At 44.1% G+C, this 23,464-nt stretch overlaps 1 protein-coding gene across 3 annotated transcripts in view; it reads right to left on the reverse strand.

The window, feature by feature from the left end:
- Positions 1-23,464, reverse strand: part of wwox (WW domain containing oxidoreductase) — a 125,397-nt gene that overhangs the window by 80,728 nt on the left and 21,205 nt on the right. For all 3 annotated transcript variants that reach the window (XR_015036005.1, XM_085779459.1, XM_085779460.1), the window contains exons 6-8: positions 10,332-10,420; positions 5,015-5,200; positions 1,463-1,727 (exon numbers count right to left, since the gene is read on the reverse strand). Coding sequence is in view for 2 of the 3 variants with exons in the window: in XM_085779459.1 (XP_085635585.1) it covers positions 1,463-1,727; positions 5,015-5,200; positions 10,332-10,420 (540 nt within the window). In the remaining variant the exon portion in view is untranslated. The remainder of the gene's footprint in view (positions 1-1,462; positions 1,728-5,014; positions 5,201-10,331; positions 10,421-23,464) is intronic.

Consider the following 23,464-nt stretch of genomic DNA (forward strand, 5'->3'; position numbering starts at 1 on the left):
CTTTTTTTTTTTTTTTTAATTCTACCCACAAAAAAAGCAACAACCTTTTCACCCCGTATTCCCACTGTAACCACCACAACATATGGTATTAAACCCTCTCCATCAAAAACAGCACAGACAAACTCCAGTGAATCAGCAACACCCTACTGAGAGCAGCCTGAGTAAGACATCCTGCTACAGTCACATGACACAACCCCAAAGCTGATCAGCAGCGTCTGTCTAAGGATCCGGTGCCAGCTTCCATAATGAACTAGGTTATACTCAAACCTGGTGTTCATTAAGGACAGTGTGCAACTGGAAGAGAAGCCCGATAACAAAATGCCACTCAGGTTCACACGAGGCAGGCTACAGAGGTTTCTCCAACGCTGCCCATGTGAGCACTGAAGTCCTCCAACACGACCGCAGTGGAGTCCCCAGGCCCTGCTCATGACCACAAGTACTGTTTGGTGCATAGACATAAAATGCAGATGCACAGAGGTAACATTCCCAAAGTATGAGGGAAAATCCAAACCAGTGCTGCTCTACGGGGCGCTGCAAGCTCAGTGCAGTAGTTTGGCTCCAGAGCTGTAGAGGTGAGCCGAGCTACATGCATCTGCCACAGCTGTGTCTATGGCACCAGCTTCACTTCCTCCCCCATTAGAGACTGACAATTCATGTCCCAAGACCCTTACCTGGGATGAGTTTGGCAAGAGAGACCCCTCTCGGATCTTTTGTTGCAAAGAACACGACAGGAACCAACCATGTCTCTCAACTCAACATTAAGCCTGTAAACAGTTAGAAACCACAGCACCTGGTCTCCTCAGCTTGTGAAAAACATAACGTCTTCACTGTGTATCTGCTCTCAGGCGGGTCTTTGCACAACAAGGTTGAGTCAGCCTGCTAATATAATTCACAACTTAAGATAGTGCATCTGAAAATATCTGGCAATAGGTTCTCCTGGTGGGAAAGAGGTGTATGGTAAAAACATATTTGACAGAGAGCTTATTATCTTGGTACTCTAGAGTACAAGACTTCACGGGATAAGGGACTTGAGTTTGCGCAGTGCATTTACTGTAACCTAATAGTCACAGTACACAGGATCTGGAATATCGCCTACCCTGGTGAAAGGATAGGGGGACGCGCTCTCAGAGTTAAATAAACAGTGACAAGAGGAAGAGGAAAACAAACCATGGAGTATCTCTCTATCTTTGAAACCCAGGCTCTCCCTGAGCCCTCAGCACTCAACGGATCAACCCCTCTCCATCCTTTTCCTCTCCTCTCTCCCAGGAGCGTGCCAAGACAAATATATAGGCAGAGTAAGCGACACAGAGTCCCGAAAAAGAGGAGATTGGAATATGGGGTGCAGAAATTCACCGACTTGCTCCCAGTGTAGAAAAATACATCATCCTGCTGTATCAGTCACACTACAGGTTTTGCAGTCACACTTTTTCTAGTAACTTGTTTGCTTTTTTTTGTCTCTTACCATAGACTTTGTGAAAGGTCTGGCCAGCGTGAAGAGAAAGGTCATCAGCCACCAGCTCCGGTGAATCGAGGTGTACATCATGTTCCCAGGATGCACTGCGTTGGAGGTGACACCGTGAGGCGAGAGGCGGCGGTGGAGCTCGTTGCTGAACAGGATGTTGCAGAGTTTGGCCCGATTGTACGCCAGCATGGACCAGTACTCCTTCTTCGGGGGAGACAGCATGGCTAGGTCCACCTTGCCGCATGAGTCTAACAGGTCTGTGAACCTGGAACATAGTCCATAACAAGAGTATTTAGAGTGTGTGTCTGTGTGTGTCTGCCTGTGTGTAGGCTTCTCTACCAGCAGATGTGTGTTGCTGGCTGCATACAAATCAAAGACATGACATGATGTTCTTTAATTGCCTCCGACAGAGCTGTTAAACTCCAGATGTTTGACAAGGCCCCTTAAACATTACACTGCTCGTTGTGTTATTATGCAGCCACACAATAACATCGCAATACACAGACAGGAAAAGTGCACACCCCGTGTGTTGTGTGTGTAGCCTGTGTGTATGTGTGTGTGTGTGTGTGTGAGAGAGAGAACGATAGGCTCCAAACCGGCAGAACACATCCTACATATTAATCCAGTCATTAGAAAACAACCAATCAAAATGTCACCTGGTTTCCTTGTTGTGATTTTACAAGCTTGCTGCCTCTTGTTTACTGTCGCCTTCCGCAACATCCTTGCTTGGCTAAATTACAACATCTGCAGGCTTTTCATTTCATGTGCTGCAACTTCATAACTACTTTAGCAAGTAGAGGTTGATAAATCAATTGCCAGAGCACCGAATGGAGGTTTTTTTTCAAATATATTCACATGTAATACTGAAGTAACATCTGAAAAAGGTTTTTACAGTGTTATGACAAACAATGAATCCCAATCTCAGTCTGATGGTCCACGCACGTCTTTGCATGACGACGTATGAAGATTTTAGGTGGCAAAAAATATCTTGTCTGTACATAAAAGTGCAGACCTGCTCAGATCTATCAGTGGTAATTACATTAAGGATCAGATCGGACCAGATCTGATGCAGTACTAGAGCAAAGTAAACCTGTACTGGGCCAATTCCACAGTAAGCCCCTATGGTGGAAACTGATAAAGTGTCCAGCCATTACTTGTGTGTCCATCTCTCCCACCCCTGTCCCTTATAGGTCAATACTTTGCCAGCGGACAAGGGGCTTAGGGAATACAATATGCTGCCAGGTCAGGGGTCACACGCGCTTGTGAGGGGAGGCTATAAGTGAATAAACGGGAAATCAGCGGAAAGTGAAAATAACACAAGCACAAAAGGGGGCAACTTCAAAAGATGTAATATAGGTCTGGAATGAGGTGGACAGAATGGAAGATGTAATATGAGATATTGTCTATTTTCGCTCCTTCTTCTCCTCCCTCTAGTCTGCGTCAGTGTGTAACTGACTCTCTCTGGTCCTGCCTAAGCCCTCTTTGAAGGGGTTAACGCCACTGCCGCTTGCAGGAGAGGAGAGAGGGAAAGGTGAACGTATGGAGGTGGTGGGGAGACAGAAAAGGAGAGAGGGAGCTGCAGGGCAAAGAGAGGAGAGAGTATCTGACCATTTCTGGCTTCTGGAGAAATGGTGCACATTTTTGCCTGTTCCGATAGCAGCCTAACAGTTGTTTTTTTTTACACCACCAAAAGTTGTGTGAACACACTGTTTCTGACTGTGTAGGAAAGTCTTGCATCAATCAAACTCTGTCAATATTCCCTTCATGACATGCTCTCTTTCCATAAGATTTCCCTCACCCTTTCTTCCTCCTCCTTTTTTCCCTACAGCATGTAACGGCGGCAGTATGACCCGAAGTGAGTCTGGGCATTAAACCATCCCCTCTACTGCTCCTGTCCTCTCATGCATGGCAGTCTGTATAACATAACTCATATGAGGGCCCCTGTAATAGTGCTGCTGTTTGATCTGCTAGAATAACTCTGCGTATGTTCTCCTTGTCTCAGGTCACTCTACAGAGCTCCAATCAATCACTCTGCTTGGCTGTCTGACTGAGTGAAGCCAGGATCAATGTCACACACACACACATACTGACTCTGAAACACATGGCTCAGGGCTTGGGCTCACAGATCCCTGCAAGACATCATGCTTGTCTACTGTATGACAGGCAAAACAGAAGCCTATGGAGCAGAGTTGCTGAACAAAAAAGACAGACTCAAAAAAAAAAAAAAAAACAGGAGATGGCAGGAAGAAGGAAAAGAAGGCAGAAAGGGGCTGAGTCAGGGGGTCGCACAGAAAGGAGCAGATACTTGATCAAAGTAAATTTTAGCTGATAAGTCCATCCATCATGTTGATGATACGTTTAATTCATAGTGACAGCGTGCGGAGGGAAATGAGTTTTCAGTGAGTGAGGCTGTCATGTTTGACAATACGCATTAAGTCTGATCTATCAGTTTGTGGTGAAAACTAGCCAGTGTAGCAACGGTGACGGCATGACTGGAGCTGAGCAGTTGTTGGATAAGACAGAAGAGTTTCAGAAGAAATGATGTGTTGCCCACAGTGTTGAAAGATATATAAACACAAAGTGTCATCATAATGTTCAAATGTTATGAATGTATCAAATGTAATGTTAATCACCTATTGACTGCCAAGCAAAGAAGTGCTAATATTTTCTGTAAAACTGAAGATACCAGAGTAGTGATTAGGGTTGGTGTCAAGTTAAGTTAATCACATATTATTAATTGTGTTACTGTTAATATAGCATTTTATATTTTGTTATTTCTCCTACAAACCCAGAGTCAGGCAAACTCATTTAAATATTTCCACATGCTCTTTGAGGTTGTCTTGAATGTCTTTACCCTACTTAGCTCAAGTCATGTATGTCTTTAGTTTCCAGAGGCAGCTTATCTTGAATGTAGAGAAATATGGTCTTATTAAGAATCAATTAGGACGATAAGCTTTCTATCTAAAGAAATGCACTGGTCATGCTTATTACTTATGGAAAAGGCTAAATCCTAGTGAGTAAAGCCTGATTTTCTAATTCGCTTTTAGTACCATGTGTTGATACCAGGGTTATTATAGTTAACTAAGACTAAAACTAAAACTAGCAGGGAAAAAATGATTTAGTAAACTGAAATAAAAATAAAAATGACAATTTTTCCAAAAACGAGAACTAAATAAAAACTACAGTAGTAGTATGACCCACAGGTAGATGAGAGTGAATGTAACGTGATGAGGACTGACAGGAACATTTATGGGATGCAACTAAAAGGGAAAAATCCCACAAATTTAGAAGTTCATCTTCAGAGGTCTGACAGAGGCTTTCTCCTGTAAAAACTAAGACAATTCCTCAAAAATAAAAACTAGTCAATTCCTCAAAAATAAAAACTAAACTAAAACTGCTTAATCACTTGTTGAACTAACTAAAGCTCAACTGAAATAAAAAAGCAAACTGAAAAACTAAAAAAACTAAAAAAAAAAACTAATGTCATTTTAAAAACTATAATAACCTTGGTTGATACCAAACTAGTCAAGCTGCCTGGTTTGTCGTCTTTACCTGTGAGACTCTGAAGACACAACCACAACGCGGGCGGGGGCCGAGCGTCGCAGCACGTCCTGAAGGCACTGGACGAGGAGGAAGTGACCCAGATGGCAGGTCTGGAAGGTGGACTCCAGGCCGTCCTCCGTCAGGCTCCAGGGCTGAGTGCACACTGCTGCGTTACACACCAGAATGTGCAACGGCCTACAGTGGGAGGGAGTCCGAAAATAAAACATGTTTATTTGTCTTTTTGAGGTCGGATGTCATGGAGTACAGATAAAAAGTAAAATAAAAGCACAGATTATAATACAGGTGATATCTGATTAGTTATTTCGCACATTCTGTGACATAAACTGTAAACTGTTTTCTTGTCTGTAACAACATCTATTGCACGTCTGTCCGTCCTGGGTGAGGGATCCCTCCTCTGTTGCTCACCCTGAGGTTTCTCCAATTTTTCCCTGTTAAAAGGGTTTCCATGGAGTTTTTCCTCAGTCGATGTGAGGGTCTAAGGACAGAGGATGTTGTTACGATGCCATGTAAAGCCCTTTGAGACAAACTGTTTGTAAAAACGGGCTATACAAATAAAATTGCCTTGCCTTGCCTTATTATCTAATAGTTTTATTTGGTAAGTCATTGGGAATGAAATAATTCAACAAATTAATCAAATAAAGGCTGCATTTTTATGATTGTTGGTAAAGATTTTATTAAGTCACTGATCAACTGGGTGGAACAAATGCCTTTTCTACTGTTTTACATTTTCTGGGAAAAAAAAAAAAAAAGAGGCCACTTGAGGTCACCGTGTGTGTGTTGGGGATTGGTTAATGTGTCCACAGTGTGAACAGAGCCTCATAAACTATTGTCAATATTTCTATGCAATACCATCAAATACTTTGAGAATGTAAGGGTTAAACTGACTGAAGTGTTCGTCCACAGACTTTGTGTCATAGCTACAGCCTCCTTAAACAAAGTGCTGGTATTCTCATTGAGGCGTCTTAACGCAGTGTCAGTTTTAGATATAGTTCAGGTGACAAAACTGCAAAAAAGAAAGGATTTTCATAACAAGCTCAGTTAAAGCAGATATCAGTGGAATGTTTTTGTTAATATAAGTCCTAAATAGTCCTATTTTCCGTCAGCAATCACTTACATGAAGTATTTCAGCCTAAACACGAGTCTCTCCGTCACTCTGCTCTGCTGTAAGCCGAGGAGAAAATTTTCCTTGTGGGATACAAGTGTTATCCAATGAGGGGAGAGAACGGCATGAAGGGCTGTGTGTGCAGCCAAGGGATGCGCGTGAATGTGGTGACGTAGCACGAGGACCAATTGATGCCTGACAAGGGCGGGGGCTGCTAACTCATGGTGCGTTCAAGGAAACTCGTACTTTGTGTTTTTCCTTCCTGTGAAGTCATACCAGTTCGATCTGGTACGAGTTCACGGGTCGGAAGTTACGAGTGGCCGTTATAGGGAACTTTCACAGACAACAGGACGGTAAAAACACGAGCTACGGGTTACCTGGAACGCTACCAAGTCGTAGTTGTGACTTGAAGCTGTAACTTACGGTTTCAAAAGCCTGCCTTGAACACAGCATTAGCCGAAACGGCCGTGCCCCTGATATCTGCTTTAAGGAGAGAAGAAATTGGATGGAATAGTAAGAAGTGGAAGCAGAAAAGGCAAACGGGGTGTCTTATTCCAGAGTCTGGTAGACTTTAGAGGTCAACAGAGACAGAGCATCACTAATGCTGATATGATACAGAGGTTTCCACTGCAACTCCCCATGGCTCGACAGGTACTGTAGATACTGAATACAGCTGGCCGCGCTCCAAGAGCAACAACACAATGAAAAGCAATCTCAAACCGTTTCAACACAAGAGGGTGGTGGAAGTAATGGGTGTTGATACAAGCTCTGTGTAACTACTCTCGGTAACCAAACCCACCAACAGATCGACTCTGAGGCTGAGCAGAAAAGAGCAGATCAAAGGAAATACACGCGCAAGTCATGATATAAAAAGCAACTGCCTTAATTCAGAAACGCAACGCGTCTCCATTCTTGCAGACTCTGTGTGGGCGAGTAAGTAACGCTCTGCTCGCGTGCCAGTGACTGGAGATTGCTGGATTGGTCAGGGCAGTGAGAGATCCTTGTCGGTGACAGCGCCGCTCCAGCGAGCTCGAAACCACAGTAACACAGCCGAACAATCCAAACACACCCCACCAATTTTTAATTTCTTCCATTAGAATTAATTATGAGGCCGAAGGCAATTTGTGTACCCTGTGTTTAAGACTGCCTACTGGATTAATTAAAAACTGGATGCTGGAAAATTAATGTGTGAATTGTTATGCTGTGCTATAATGAGCCATCCCATGCTATTACATAGGAGTGCACTGTACGATCACCTTCAGGCCTCCGAACACACAAGGTTCATTAAAGAGCACAAACCTAGTCACAAGTCAACTTAAAGAATGCCGACCTCAGCACTATCTCCAGAGCACACACTCACAGCGAGATATGCAAATCCTCACCCAAAATACAACAAGGTAAGGAAGTCTGAATTAATGGCTTGGTAGAAAAAAAAACACATCGGTAAATAAATGACCTTTGCGACCTGCACATAAAGTTGAGATATAAGAGTTAAACAGCTGCTGCGATGTGCGCGCCTGCTCTGTAACTGCTCTCAGCTAAAACGCTAACAAAACACATAGGTTGATTTTGGCCCAGTGTTCCCCTGTCTAATAGAGTGTGAAGTACAGTAACATTGTGCTACACAAGGCAAAACTCTTGGCTCTGTCCCCAATGTACCGCTGGTTAGAGGCTGCACATGAACTGTTGACCTAACTTTTCAACCTTCCACTCGAGCTGTTGTTTGGAACTGGTTCTTATGTCAAATACAACTCTTGAGTTTGTGTTTGCTTTGTTTTCAATTGTCGTGACCTAGAGCTGTAAAGAAGAAAAAAAAAAAACTATATCACTCAAAGTACTGTATATCACAAATTTGTGATCAAAAACTCCAATAACCAACTTTTCTCTGGCCAGTCGAGCGATTTCCCAGCATGCAGCTGAGATGGGCCTCTGGTGAGTCTGCTTGTAATGTAAAAAGCCTGTTAATTCAACTGCCCACCAGTTAGTCCCTCTCTCATAAGCGCAGGTCTAATGAATGTCTTTAATAGGCCTATTGCCGCTTACCACAGTCCCTCTCTCCACATTAAGACCTCACACAACACTGTGTGCACTGTGCAATCTCAGCGCTGGTCAAACGAGGGTGTTAACTACCAAACAGGGAGACATCAGTTTATATATTTACTTTAAATAACCCCCCTGGGTATGACCCCTGACCTCCATGATAATATGGACCGGCGGAAGATATTGCCTGTGTGAGCTGGGCTCAGACTGCTGGTCATTAACACTGCACTTTATTGGCAACAGCAAAACTGGTTCCAACAACGCACATATACTGTAAATTTGTGTACATCGCTCGTCTTGATCCATATTCAACACACATGCCACAACTGCATAACTGTGAAGTGTGAAGAGACACAGTATTTCCACAGTGCTGCAGTCACCACAATGCCTAACGGAGGGATATCAGCGTAATGTGATCTGGCTTGCATAGATTTATACAGACCACCTAAAACACAGCAATATACTTGATATCAGAAAAGGATAAACGCAGTTTTAAAAAAATCACAGGTGAAAACAAATTGCATGTGTTAATTACAGGCCGTTCAGTTGAAATTGTATTAGGGGCACTCTGTCAGCGCTGTCCTGCATCAATTACATCCCAATGAAATTGCACTGCATTCAACAATATCAATATCCAGGTAATTTCATTTCAAAGGACAGGCAATTAAAGCAGAATCGGGGTCAATGGAACACAAAGCAGCGTGAAAGCCACTGACTAAAGCACTTAAAAGCAAGGGAGTGAGAAACGAGAGAAGGAAAAGAAAAGGACTCTGATTACATTTCACCTGTCAATGACACGCTGCAGGAGCATTATTGTGCATGCCCATATGACTGTGTGTGTCTGTTTGTCTCTGCGTGTTTACAAAACTGAGCGTGTGTGTGTGTGTGTGTGTGGAGCGGTGTGTGTGGGTGTGTGTGAGTGTATGTGTGTGTACATATATGTGCGTGTTGTGTGTGCGCACTCCTCGGTGTGTTATGCCTGAAGACATACGTGCAGTAATAGAGTGGTGGTAGGCTCAGACAGCTGCCCGGTGCCATTCACAGCTCAGAGCTCCCAGCCTCTACTCTGCTCTGTTCGCCTTCTGATGAGAATTAATGTACTCTGACGTCCCCTGGGACTCCCCCACTCCCCCCCAAACAGCACAGCTAATGAAGAAATACAACCTTGCCAAAATACTGAGGTGGAGAGAGAGCGACACAGACGGAGAAAGAGTGAGAGACAACATGAGAGAGGGAGAAACTGAGCCACATAAACAAATTGGGGTATGCAAAAAAAAAAAAAAAAACAGAAACAGAACCAGAGGAGTAATTCTGGGGGCAGTGGGGTTAAAGAGAGGTCAGCATACAGTACTGCACTGTGCATGGGATGGACACGTAAGAGGCAGGAGGGAGCTATAGGACACAGAGCGAGGGAAGCCACCGTAAGTTTTGGCTGTGACCCAAACACGTGTCCTGGATGGCCATACCCTGCCCCAGGGCTGCTACGGGCGATGACTGCCCTGCCTCTCCCCAAGGGTCTCCCCTGACACCGCAACCCGCACACACAAACACATACGCACACTTCTCCTGCCTAGAGAACTGGCGGTGGATGAACAGTATGGATGACAGAAATACATGACCCCAAAAATAGCAACTGTGTGACCGGGGCTACAAGACGCAAAACACATGCTGTAAAAGCTGACCACCACAAAATAAGTGCGGTGAAGTCTGGTAGTCTGTTGACCAATGTCAAGCAAATCGACACAAATACACACACGGACTCCTGGGGCCTTGTCCATATGGCGTCCATCAGTAACAGTTGGATCAGGATGTCCTTTAAGTATGGCGTATATAGGAGGTAATTGTGATGAATACAGCGATGAGCTTGAATGAGAAGCCCTGTTTAGTCCTCATCACTTTTTACTCATCTTTTTCTTGCGTTGTGCGATGTGCACTGCCCGGATTTTCTCACCAAAAATTTACTTTGCTTTCATAAATGTTATAAATGAGGAGAGGTAAAAATATATATATATATATATACTATATATATATAAATGGCTCCTATGTCACCAGGAAAGTTGGGAGGTCTTTGTTCTGCTCCTAACAAAATGTGTCAAACAACTAAACATATCACAAAGGATGGGGGAACACATTTATAAATTCCAGACTGTAGTTCATACTCACAGTTTCTTGGCCTTGAAAGAGTCAGCGAACTCCCTGACGCTGCGGAGAGAGGCCAGGTCACACATCATAGCTTCTACTCTTGCTTTGTGCTGTTGAGACAAAAAAACACAAACATATTTGCCATTATTTATGTGAGCCCATGTTAAGAAAGTAAAAAGTAATGTTGTTTCTCTGTGTTTAAAATGCAACGTAACGCGTCTCCTCGGTTAAAGAATCCCTAGAGAATAGTCTGGAGGGATAGATGATCCCCCCCGTGTGGCTCTTCCTCTTCTCTCCCAAATCGAGGGTCTAAGTATGAAAGATGTCCTGTGCTCTGCAGATTCTAAAGCCCTTAAAGGCAAATATGTGATTTGTGATTTTTACTATATTAATAAAATTGACTTGACTGCTACTATTACTCATAACTGGTAAAAAAAATGATGTGAGAGGGCCGACACGTGGTCGCAGTCCTGTTTAAAGAACACCTAAAGAACTTGGCTGTGCCTTCTCAGCACATGTTTGTGTGTATGTGTGGCTCATCTTACACCATATGTTGGGGAGACAGGGTGAGGATGGGAGAGGAGCAGAGAAAGATAAATGACTTCAGAAGTGAATGCATAGCTGCATTTACACACTGAGGAAGACAGGCTAAATATTCATCATCGTCTCCATTGCACTGTAGCTTTCTGCTGCAGGGCAAAGGCCTTCATTGGAGACACATGCACGCCTAAAGAAGCTTATTCCTTCAATAACAGCATATGACGCTGTTTTCTTTTTGTCAAGCTATTAAAGCCTGTCAACGCAGACGCTGCCTGCCTTCCTGCCTTTTCTCTACGTCTTTATCGGAACGGGCCCCCTCAATAAGACAATCCAGGTTCAGTCTCTCCCCTTTCAACATACAAGTTCATGTGGGAGTTCGGGGGTATGTTAGCACAAGTGCATGCAGCGTGAGTCGAGGTGGAGCGTGTTGGGTTCAGACTAACGCTCCATTACACTCATCCCTCATGCTGGAAAGGGAAGAGGAGTGAGATATTTCTCCCAGGACTCCCAACCGGCGCTCTGGCTTCAGTAGCGCCAGGTATTCCTGATGCTACCTCTCCCCTTCGTCCTGCCCGCCATCCCCGAGGAACACTGTCAGCTCACATTACACCCCGGAAGAGCGTTCAGCGTTCCGCTTCCCACCCGTCGCCGCCACCACTGCTGCTGCTGCTGCTGCTGCTGCCGCTGCTGCTCCCCTGTCAGCCTTTTTCCACTGATCTGATCTCCTGTCTGTGGGCGTCATATGGGAATGTCTTTCCTCTGTGTTGTCTGTCTTCGGAGAGCTAAGTGTACATGACACTCACAGCGAGGACGCTCCATGGAGCAGTGAGCACAACGAAAACAAGAAAGGGTTAAGAGCGCCTTCTGATGGAAATGTGATTCTTCAGGCATTTTACAGACACCTTAACTGCCCCAGGGTGTATTTATACATGCATACACAGGCACACGCACACCCACACACGCACACAACAAATTCAATGTTGTGACTCAAGGGTATCACACCATTATCTATGCCTGAATTATTCTCTTGATGCTACTCTATACCATTATATGGATGCTATTACAAAGCATTAAAGGGCTGATTATGGCTATTATAGATATGATTATAGGGTACCTGCTTATATGATCTGCACACAGCAGTAATCACAGGTGAGAGGAGACAACTGTCTAATTTAATGACTTCTATCTGCAATATGCATTTACACTCCTGGCCACTTTTACATAGTGTACATAAAGAGAAAAACATGGACCTCAAATATTCAAACGAGGAAAGTAAAGCCATATAATGAGAAAACTTTATGGTAAATTTGTGTTTTTAAAAAATCCAGTTGCTCTTTTACAATGAGAAAAATCAAACATTAATCCTAAACAAGGTCAGAGCACACAGCAGTGTGATCATTAGCAGGTCAGTGTAAGGCCTCCTCAACAGGGTAGCCCTCAATGTGTGTATGACCAGCAGAGAAGATGAGAGCAGGTGTCAGCTTGACGAACACATGCCCCCTTCTCAGGAGACAGGGGGGAAAAGGGAAGGAGAGATGAAGTAATGGGAGACCAGAGGGGGGATAGAGGGGGGTTGAAGGGGAGCCACTGGAGCAAATCCAGCAGGGAGAAGGTGAGCAGCCTGCCTGCCCCGTCCGCCTACCCTCCCCCTGCAGATTGAAGTCTTGCGAAGAAAATAAAGTTTATTGCCTGGAAAGAGGGGGGGGAAGCATGTAAAAAGCATTAAAGCGATGGAGGTGAACAATTAGACAGATGGCCAGGTTTTGGAAGGAGAAGAGGAAAAAAAGGGGTAGAAAAAGAGAGGGAGAACGCACGGCCGCAATCGTTCAGGGTTTTTATGAGGACCCTGACAACTCCTGGTCTCTTCAAGGGCGAAGGAAAAGTGAGAGGCAGCAAAGCCTCTCTGGTTAACTCTGGAGTAATCGCTGAGTGTGCAACACCACGGAGCTTGGCTTGGGGTGACAGAGCTTACCGCCCCCAGCTACACACAACCTATTGCTCCGTCTAAAAGCAAAAGGCTAATTATGAATGAAACAGACGCGTAAATAAATAAGCTATTAGAGCTCAAAAACTTTAAAAAAAAACAAAAAAAAACAACTGTTCATCCACATCCGCAAACAAGCTGCATGTTTAAGACGGGAAGCGGCAAGGTCACCGCGACGGTAGCAGGGGCATCAGATCCCTCAGCCCTCCGCTCCTGCCACCACCTCTCACCTCCCCCACCCCCACCCCACCACCACCTCCAGCCGTCAGCCCAAGAGAACAGCTGTCTGTAACATGACAATGACCTTCACGACTTTCACCAGGAGGAGGCAAAGAAGGAAGGAGGTAGAGAGGAGAAGTCGAGGGTATAGTCGGGCCTCTGCAGAGGTTCTCCTCCGTCTCTCCTGGTGTTTTCCACGTGTGTGTTGGGGAATGACGTGTGGTGGTCACCGCTGTGGAGAAAGACGGAGTTGGGGGGATGGAGGGTGGGGGAGAGCTCTAATACAATTATAACTGGGGCCATCCAATCCAATAAAATGAAGAGGTATTAGAGCAGGGGAGAGCCCCATCCTGTTCAATAAGATACTGGACCACTCTACTAACTCTTAAAACACACACATGTAGGCATACTCACACATGTGCACACACAGGTACACACACTTCGCTGACCCCTTTAATAGCACAGCCGCCGCCCCTAATGGACGCAAGCAAGTGGAACCGCCAAATAATACACTGTCTTAATGCACTAGGCTCAATCTCATCCCCCTCTCCCCTTATCCAGCTCTCAGCCTTCCCTCTCACACACTTTAACCCCTGTTTCCATCTTCCCTCACCCCGCGCTGCCCCCTCACCACCTCAGCTCCCCTTATAGATCACCAATGCAGGGACAACACTTAAGAAATCAAAAGCCCTCCCTCATATAGACGAAACACTTGGCCTGCAGACCTCAGTTAACACCTCAGTCATGGAGAAGGATGGTAAAAGAGTGAGTACGGGGAGACAAAAAGTGGTCAGTTTCTATAGTATATATAGTCTGATCTAGTTTCTCTCACTCTCTGTGGATATACGACAACTAACATCAGTACAAAAGCAATGGCAAGACTCAAAGGCTGTGTTTTTACCAGCAGGTGCGGAGGTAAGGTGTTGCAATGGCGGTGAAAGTGAATGAACAGGGAAGACACCATGTGAAAAGGGCACCTTATAAAAGCAATTAGAGAAATGACTTTGAGCCCCTCTTCTTGCTCTGTAGATTAGAACAGGCCTCGGAGGGAGGAACACAGAGGAACTCAGATCTCCATGACCTTGTCCGCAACACGCCACACTAAATTGGTCATCAGCTTTTAAGACTATATTCTATCATAGATATATATTTTTAGCAAAAAGAAAAAGAGACGCGGAAGGAGGGGGAAAGCGTGCAATGTGCTGCTCGTATATCATCCTGTCACAATTATGACGTTTGTTCATAAATACCAACCAATCTCCCCTCCACCTGGCTAAGTCACATGCGCTTGTGCTTATGTAGCGCCATACACCAACAAAGAAATATGGACACACACCACGTGCGGCGAAACGCACATGCACGCCACAAATAAAGAAACAGACACATCTGGCTGAGTGCCTTACCACAGATCTGAGAACTGACCTCCACACACAAAGAGACTGCACACACACACACACACACACACACACACACTTGGGCAACATGCATTCAAACACCTAACACACAAATGAATTCAGACGCTCCGCACATTACAAACACAAACACACACAAACAAACAAACGCACACACACATACACATCCACTTACTCACTGACATGCACACACACTGCAATTAATAGGGAGGCAGGTCTCTGGTGAGGAAGAGAAAGTGCCTGTTCAGCACATACAGGCAGAATATGCAATTTCCTCCAGTTAAGTCTGTATTAAATTGATTTCTTCTTTCTCTGAAACGGACTGGGTTTTTCCCCCCTAATGAAAGCTGGATAATCTACAGGTTTTCCCTTTCCTGAAATCAAGTTACAAATCAAGCAATTGCGGGGGCAGATATGGGAAAGGTGAAGGAAGGACATGGGATGATTTTCCAGATGAGAAACATGGAGAATGAGGCACATACGTGCTGATACTCTTAACACGGACATCACGGGCACCTCTCTCTCTTTTTTTACGCGTGCGCACACACACACACACACACACACACACACAGGGAGTAAAGGCCAGGCCTAAGTTAAGTACTTGCTGACATTCCCGTTCAGTGACGTACCGGGGCTACAGCAGGGCCATGTTAGTAAACACAGCATTAATGACTGTAATTAATGAAACATATTAATTAGTAAGCACTTCAATCAGTTAATCACTTGCTGAGACCTGACAAGAAGCTGTGTAGAGGCTGCAGAGAAACACTGAACGTGCTGAGAGAACACAAAGAACGAGGGAGGGCTTGAAAAGACAAAGAAATTACAGGGAACCAGTAAAATATTTCATTACAACTCTTCATTTAAAAAAAAACAATTTAAACAAATGCATCAGTAAGTATTGACAGCAATATAATCCTTAAATAAACAAAGGTGCTAAATATGCTGACAAGGTTAGAGTTAGATAATTACATTTTATAGTAAAGGATTATTAATACTGATGCATTAACATGTAAGCAGAAATTTAATGTTATAGCTGGTTGAGGTGAAGCGAATTTAAGTACATTATATACTGCTGTGTAATTTAATTCACTGTATAGTGATGCATTATATTTTATATGCTCATTATAGGTTTTCAAATTCTTAATCTGCAATGTAACTATGAACTTTAACTATCAAATAAATTTAGTGGAGTAAAAAGTACATTCCCCTGTAAAGTAGTGGAGTAGAAGTACAGTACAATGGCAAAGAGCAATACTTAAGTAAATCACAAGTGGAGAGCAGTAATTAAATAAATGTGCTCAGGCACTTGCACATACATACAGTATATTTTGTAACCACAGTGTACATTGGAAAAATTATAGACTTAAATAAAAACTGACATGAGAACAATATAGAACATTTCCATGATAAAAAAAAATGAAATGATAATAATAATAATTTTGATTTAAATGTTTACATGTGATAAAATCGTTAATATTTCAACTTAAATCATTTTTAAAAAAAATACTTGTTTGATTGAGAAAGATCACAGTAAAGTTGAGGCTGTAACCAAAACAATAAATAATTTATTAGAATCAGAAGGAAAGTCAAACTGCAACACAGGAGAAAGTTCAAGAAGACCCTAAGTTAAGATGAGGTGTGATCAAAACTGTTGAGAGATACTTTAGGAGAGACACAGACAGGTCAGAGAGAGCGAGAAATAAAGACAGAAAGAAGGAAAGAGAGACAGACGGAACGAGAGAGACAGAAAGAGAGGGAGAGAGAGGGAGACGGAGATGGGAAATGAAAAGGACAGGGCGGTCATCATAATTGCAGAGTTTGCTTTTCGGATGCAGACAGACCAGGGCCATGGGGCCTGAGGCAGATATCAGATTCCACACAAACGCACACATACACACGCACATGCAAACTTACACATGAACCCATATGTACCAAAACGCACACACCAAATATTCCAACGCCAGCCTGCACGGGTGTTTTGAGTGTGTTGATATATTTCAAAAGTGTTTTGCGTTTTCTCACGGGTAAAGTGTGAAGTGAGACGGCGACATTCAGCTTTCAATCCTAACAATGTTAAATTATAAAGCTCTGTCTTCAGATGTATATAAGTCTGTGTGTGTGTGTGTGTGTGTGTGTGTGTGTGTGTATGGGTGTCTCTATTTCTGCCTCACTTCTCTCCCTCTCTTCGTCCAGTGCAGAGCCTGATCAGATTTACATTAAAAAGTGATGGAGATTTAAATAATGTGTCTATGTTCTCAGAAAGACATCAAGAGATTTTCATCTTCCTCTCCTCTTCCTCTCTGTCTCTTCCTCTCCATTTCCTCACCCTCTCCTGCTCCTATCTCCCCCCTCATCTCACCAACTCCATCTCCGCCAGATTCGCAGACAGTGCACATTTTCCTGCATGTCTTCAGTGTAACCGATACCCCTAACAACCAGGATTTTAATGCAATCCATATTGCTCCCTAATATTTCAGATCCCAGAATAAGCACTGGCAATTACATATTTACACCCAGCTTATTTTGCAATTCTGCACAGGGACTTTAGTGACTGGGTGAACGGCACACGCAGACTTAGAGGCTGATTATGTTGTGGTTAGATAACAATAAAGTTGGAGGAAAACAACCTAGACCCTGTGCACTTATACTGTATATACAACTTTCTATTTGGGGGGGTGTCAGCAATAAAACGCGACTCTCTCAAGTACAAAATAATGTGTTCTTTTCAAGTGTGGCGGTAATGTGATTGCTTTATCTAAACCTGCTAGTTTTTCCACTGTTTAATTTCTCCAGAATCACTCGCGCCTTGTATCATCTCAGTATCTGGAGGGCTGGTGAGGTACCAAACACGCACGCAAGAAAATGCACACATTTGCACACAGGTACACAGTGTGAACACACATCAGTGTAGAGAGATGATAAATTAAGCCCCTTTGATTTGGTTACCCCAGCCCTTTTTTGTATCAGCTTTATAAAAACATAAGCATGACATAATTGAATAAGAAAAGAATCTGGCAATTAAGAAACATGGAGGCCTTTGATGTGAGTAAGTGTATAATAGGCCTTTTGATGAGGGAGTGTTTTACACTCCGCAGGGTCTTGTATGCACTTTGATTAAAAGCTCTTTTGTTTAGCGATATTCTAAACTGCTTACCATTTTCCACTGTCACAATAGTTTAGCCTGGAAATACAAGAGATTGTGCCTTTTTTCTCTGCTCGCTGGGAGAGAGTATCTTGTTCTCCTTGGTATGAAATCACACAGTGGTGATACTGAGTTAGCCCTACAAGGAGAACAAATGAATGAATGGAAAAAGAATTTTAGAAGAGAAAAAAGAGAGATGGGCATGCAAGGGGCTAAAAGTGTCACTGTTAGATATTAAACAATAACACAAAGTATCATTATTGTTATTTTCATATTCATGAGAACATTCATTACCACCAACTCCAGTTGTTCAAGCACCATTTACATGATCTACCCTGTCTGCTGATAAGGTCATGCAGTTTTGCATTCTGTTACAGTGTTGCGCAGATTTGAATAATAGGATTCTCATCATGCATCTTTAGCCCCTTGTCACCTGATAATAGCCCGAAAGACTCACGTTGAACAATGTAATAAATGCATCACGTGACTTCAGCAAAGGTCGGGGGTCAGCGAGCCACCGATTGTCAACGGAGCGCCGGCCTGACAGAGAATAAATGATGCCTTGTAAACAAATTGAATTATTGCTTTAATTCATGCAGTCTGATTCAATTTTGCCCCGGAGAAGAGTCCTTCACTGGGGAACAGAGGAGTGAGGGAAGGAGAGCAAAAGAGGAAGAGGAGGAGAGACAGTGGACGATGAGACGCAGACACACGTCCTCTTGCTCCATCATGACATCCCACAACGTCTTTGGCTCCACTGAAGGAGAGTAACTACATTAACCATCCTGATCATCTCACTAGACCACGTGCTGCTTTCTGGAGGAGATGGCGAGTCCTCCTTTTGTCTCCCATCTTAATGTAATAAGGTTGTGTTGAATTGAGTTGGGCCGGGTCACGAGGCCGACCCCCTGCCCCGACACCAACTAAGGGACAATAAGAAGGAGACAAATTTGAATTTCATAAATTGATACACTAGACTAGGTTTCATCTGCTGTGTAAACATTTTAAGAAGTTGAGATTATTGAGAGGGAAAAAGAAAAAATGTACATACTGTATGGGCTGAACGAGACTGAGCCCAATTAGGTAGTGGTTTGGGATAGAGGCGCTTAAATTTGAAAAAAATCAGACATGTGTTCACAGTTATTGTGATGGGCAACTGGGAAAGCCCATCTCCTATGGTGCACCCCATGAACCTAAAAAACCCTGAATGAGGCATCAGTACTAAGTTTGGTCTATCACCTAAAGCTGCATTAGGTCTCTCCTCAGTTTGCTCCTTAATTCCATCAGAGTAATCTCACATTATTGCCCTCTAACAGTACCCTAAACGGAGAATAAAAAGTTTGCTCCCCTCTAGCAGTGTATTACCAGGAAACAACAGGCCCTCTCCTCATTAAGTTATAGATATAAATGCTCCAAAGCATGAAATTACCCCCGAGCCTCCCTCTCCAAATAACCTGGTTTGCAAACAAATGATCCGAGCACAAGCAGTAAAAGGCAGATTATTAAAATAATAGGAGGGATTTAAATTTGCATCCACAGAACAATTCAGCAAAGGACTCTGCAATTACTCCTCCCCCTCCTCTTCCCCTGTTCACTCCACCTTTCTACTGGCAAACCAGTGAGTCCCTCGTCCTACTTTATAGTGTCCATCTGTTCTTCTTTCTAAGAAACAGAAGCAGACTTGGCTATCTTCAGGTGCGTCTCTGAGTGTGTTCATGTGGGCAGCTACAGGAGCAAGTGCACTGACTCTGCTTGTATCTGATATCATTGTTTACCCTCATCAAAACCGGTGCCAATTTACATGGATGTACTTTTTCATTCTTCTCGGCCCCCACAATAACATCTTATTTCTCTGCGCCCATCCTACACTATGATAAATATCTAACTTTATCCTGAGACAATAACAGTCCCTCCTCCTCTGCTGGAGTAAATGGGGAGCGATGAGGGAGTGAGGTGAGCAGGAACGGACGAGGCAAAGGGTGCTCAGGTCTGCATTACGTCTGAGTTATGGCCTCCATTTGCATCTCAATCAGCCTCTTTGGAGAGCCCACCACCTTGGTAACACCCCCATCACACCACAGCCACCCCGGGTAATCAGGGAGATTTAGTGGAACTGGCAGCCTACCATGGGCACCCCCTGGCTGGGGCTCGCAGCTCATTCCCAGCCCCTGGTCTTGCTAAGGGCCCTCTGGGCCACATCCAAACACAGGAGAATGGCAGCACTTAACAAGACTGAGGAAGACCAAAATAGACGAGCAGCAGGAACAGGCCATAAAACAGAGGGAAAACAAAGCACCCATGATATTGTAATAGATGCTCCAGCATAGATGTCTGCATATAGTGTTCTGTATTGCTGCCTCATTATAACAGAAGAAAAAAAAGAAAACAAACGTGAACTTGTGACCTTAGGTGAGAACATTTTATCTCAGAGTTGATGATGGCACTGACACCATCCCACCGCTCCCCTGCAGCAAAACCAGACTCGCTCCAACATGTAATGGGAGCATGTGCACCCACAAACACAAACACACACATACAGATGCACACACAGCTACATCTTGTGATTTGCAGATAGTGAATGCTCCACTTGAGAGTTGCCTCTCTAGTTAGCGCTGTCTCATGGCTGAACCCTGCTAAGGTATTATTACCTACACTCAGCCCTATTGATATTGTGACTCTGGCATCTGTTCACCTCCTTGTTACTGCCTGGACCACAGCACAGCTACCTATCTGACTGTGTGCATGACATGTGTGTGTGTCTGTACCTGTTTGTTTGTTTGTGTGTGTGTGTGTGTGTGTGTGTGTGTGTGTGTGTATATCCCAGATCTCTGGGGTAGAAAGTAGTCACTGTGCACAGTAGAAGACAAGAGGCTGAGGAGGCTAATAGAGAAACACTCGACACACCAGGGGCCTAATCAACTGCAAAGGACATCTACCCACAGCTCCAAACCTCTCCCCAACACAGTCGCACTTTAGCCTTTCTTCCTCCCTCTAATCTCACTGATACTGTAAAATCCACACGGCCCACACCGACGCCACATCACACAAAGACTTTGTAAGTGAAACTGGAAGAAAAACAACGACGAAAGAGAAAGGCAAGACTGGAAACCAAACTTTGCCCGCAAACAAAGATGGCTCAGGTTTGAACGGAGGAAAAAGACCAACACAAAAGAGAAACAGGCGGAGAGTGAGGACCGAAGACGGAGAGACTCAAAACGAGGAGCTGAGTTTCAGTTATCAGAATCAAATATTAGTGGGGGAAAAAAACTGGGGAGTGGGCAACATTAATCAAAGTGTTCACCTAGTGGGCAGCCATATGGCAGATCAGCACGCCAACAGTGCAAACTTGCTGATCTTCAGTAACGGGGTGCAATTAATTCCACTGGCTGCATTCATCTCTCCCTCACACACTGACGAAGGGAGGGGGGGTAGAAGAGAAAAAGAGAGAACAGAGGAGGGTTTGTTATGACTCTTTACTCTTCCTCCTCAACTCTTTCTTCCTCTCTCTCTCTCTCTCTCTCTCTCTCTCTCGGAGCAGAGGAATCAAACCCAGGTGATGAATGAGGTGGACACAAGGGCCTCAGGTAGCTCCTGTGGCGATGGCGGGGGGAGTGGTGGGGGGTGGGACGAGAAAAAGTGGAGAAATTAGGAGGGTGGGAGAGGATGAGGCAGCGATGGGCAGAGGAGAAGTTTATGCTTGGACTTGGTCGAGGTATTTCTAAGTAGGGCAAAACATTAACATTTACGTTGCTTTTGTTCCAACCGGGACTTTTTCAAATTCAGTGCATAAATTAGTTCAGTTCTTCTTCTCCATATTAAAAAGCAGCACTCCGTCAGTGACTGTCATTATTACGACGATTGGTAAGGACTGTATGGAGGAAAATAGTAGACAGGCGGAATGCTATTTATGAACGGCACCATTATGAGTGGAAGGCACACAAAAAACAAAGCCTCATAAATTCTCTGTAAATCCCATTATCTGTTCTACATAATAGCTGTTTCAACGCAAGGCAGTGCAAATAAAACATTGTGTCTGTGAACACTCTCCAGCCCTCCCAAAAATTGTTCTAGTGACTGTAAAAAAAATCCTTTGAACAGTGGCACAAACTTTGTGCAAAGGTCGCTCATTTGCATGGATTTGTCAAAGAGAAACTTTGCTTTCTTGGCAACAGAATCGCAAAAAAATAATAATAACAGAATGTGCCGATTATCCTCAAACATTATCTCATCTAAACGGACGTCTCGCGCGATTAAACCGAATGCAGCGTTTTTAATCAGATATCAATTCATTAAAATGTAAATTAAAAGAGCAAACATGGTAATGATAAGTGACGTCATTCGTGAGCGTTTCTCTTCCAGCTGGATAGAGAAAGCTTCTCCGAGACAGGATGGTCAGCATTTAAAAATTCACTGGGTGAACCGGCAGAATAAAGCGAGCACAAATTGAACACACACAAACACGTGCTCACGGCTCTCAGGCCTCTTTTGGTTTTATGTAAAATTAGCGTCTCCCCTGGCTCTTAACACAAGCTCATCTCCATTAGCCGCAACCTAGTAAAACTGACTCCTGCAAATGAGTTGTGGATATGCATTCCCCTGGCCCTCTCGTCTCTCCCACCAATCCTAATGCACTTGTATCGGCTATAGCTCACGTCCATCTGACCGTAAGTCAGCTCATCCCACAGGCCTAGTCACCATACCACCCATACCAATATCATAAATGACTGTGGGGGAAGCCTTCATTAGGGCAACAATGCCCCTCCACTCCTCTAATCAGGGCATTTTCCTTGAGCGCATTGGGATGGTGCTTTATGGCCCAAATGGGGTTCTGTTAATGAGGAAGTATACATGTCTCCATTTCCTGTCTAGCCAGGTCGGCAGTTCCTGTATTTGGCCCTATTATAATCACAAGGCGTTTTTTAATGAGCTGTATTCGTCTTGGTCATGCATTAAACACCACGCAGACGTACAATAACAGAATAAATGAAAAGACACACAGAATTAATTACACTACAAAAAACACACTAATACTCTTGCCAAACTCTTTGATAGCCATGTGGCTTATTACCAAGCTTTGGAGACGGGAGGAAATAAATTACAATATGAGTGTCAGTGTCAAGATATTTACATGTCTTTGTCTCTTTCAAATGGGTTGCGACTGTTCGCTGCACTCTAAGCAACATGAGTTTAAAGCAGCACGGTGACAGCTGAATTATTGCAATGTCACAGTAAATTCTGTTGTAGTGTTCCCACATACTCTCTGCTGTTTCACATTCTGCTCTCGGCCCACTCAGTCTTCTCAATCCCCCTCTCTGCACCTCTGATCTCTCACTGTCCCTGTCTTTCCTTCCCTCCATCATCCCCTCTTCACTCCCAGGCCTCGTTGACATTAACCTGGAGCACTCACATTTTCCCATGGTTCTCCATGTTGCTCTCCGCATGTCAGAGCGGGAGGCTTTATGGCCCACATCCATCAGCGTCACATGCCAGGATTTATGGGAGATGGAGTCCAAACCTGATCGCTCTGAATCAGTCTTGCTGAAGCCGACCCCTGGGCCGCGGTGGGGTGTAATGGATGAGCATCCTCGCCACACCAACCCCCCCCCCCATCTCAGCTCACCTCACTCCTTCCTTCACTGTCTCCTCAGCCACACTCTGCACTCTTCCCTTCATCCCTGGTGATCTTACCTCCCATCTGCCCCTCAGTCCAGCCCTCTTGCTTGCCCCAGTTGGCTCGTCTTTGGTCACTCATTCAAACCTAATGGAGATTTGGTTACCAAAAATTAATGGGGCAGACTCACTCAAGGAAATATTCATGTGCGTATGCACCCACATACAGACATAAGCTCATCAT

This window comes from Trachurus japonicus, chromosome 6, assembly GCF_045865225.1.
Source record: "Trachurus japonicus isolate A0001 chromosome 6, Traja_1.0".
NCBI lineage: Eukaryota > Metazoa > Chordata > Actinopteri > Carangiformes > Carangidae > Trachurus > Trachurus japonicus.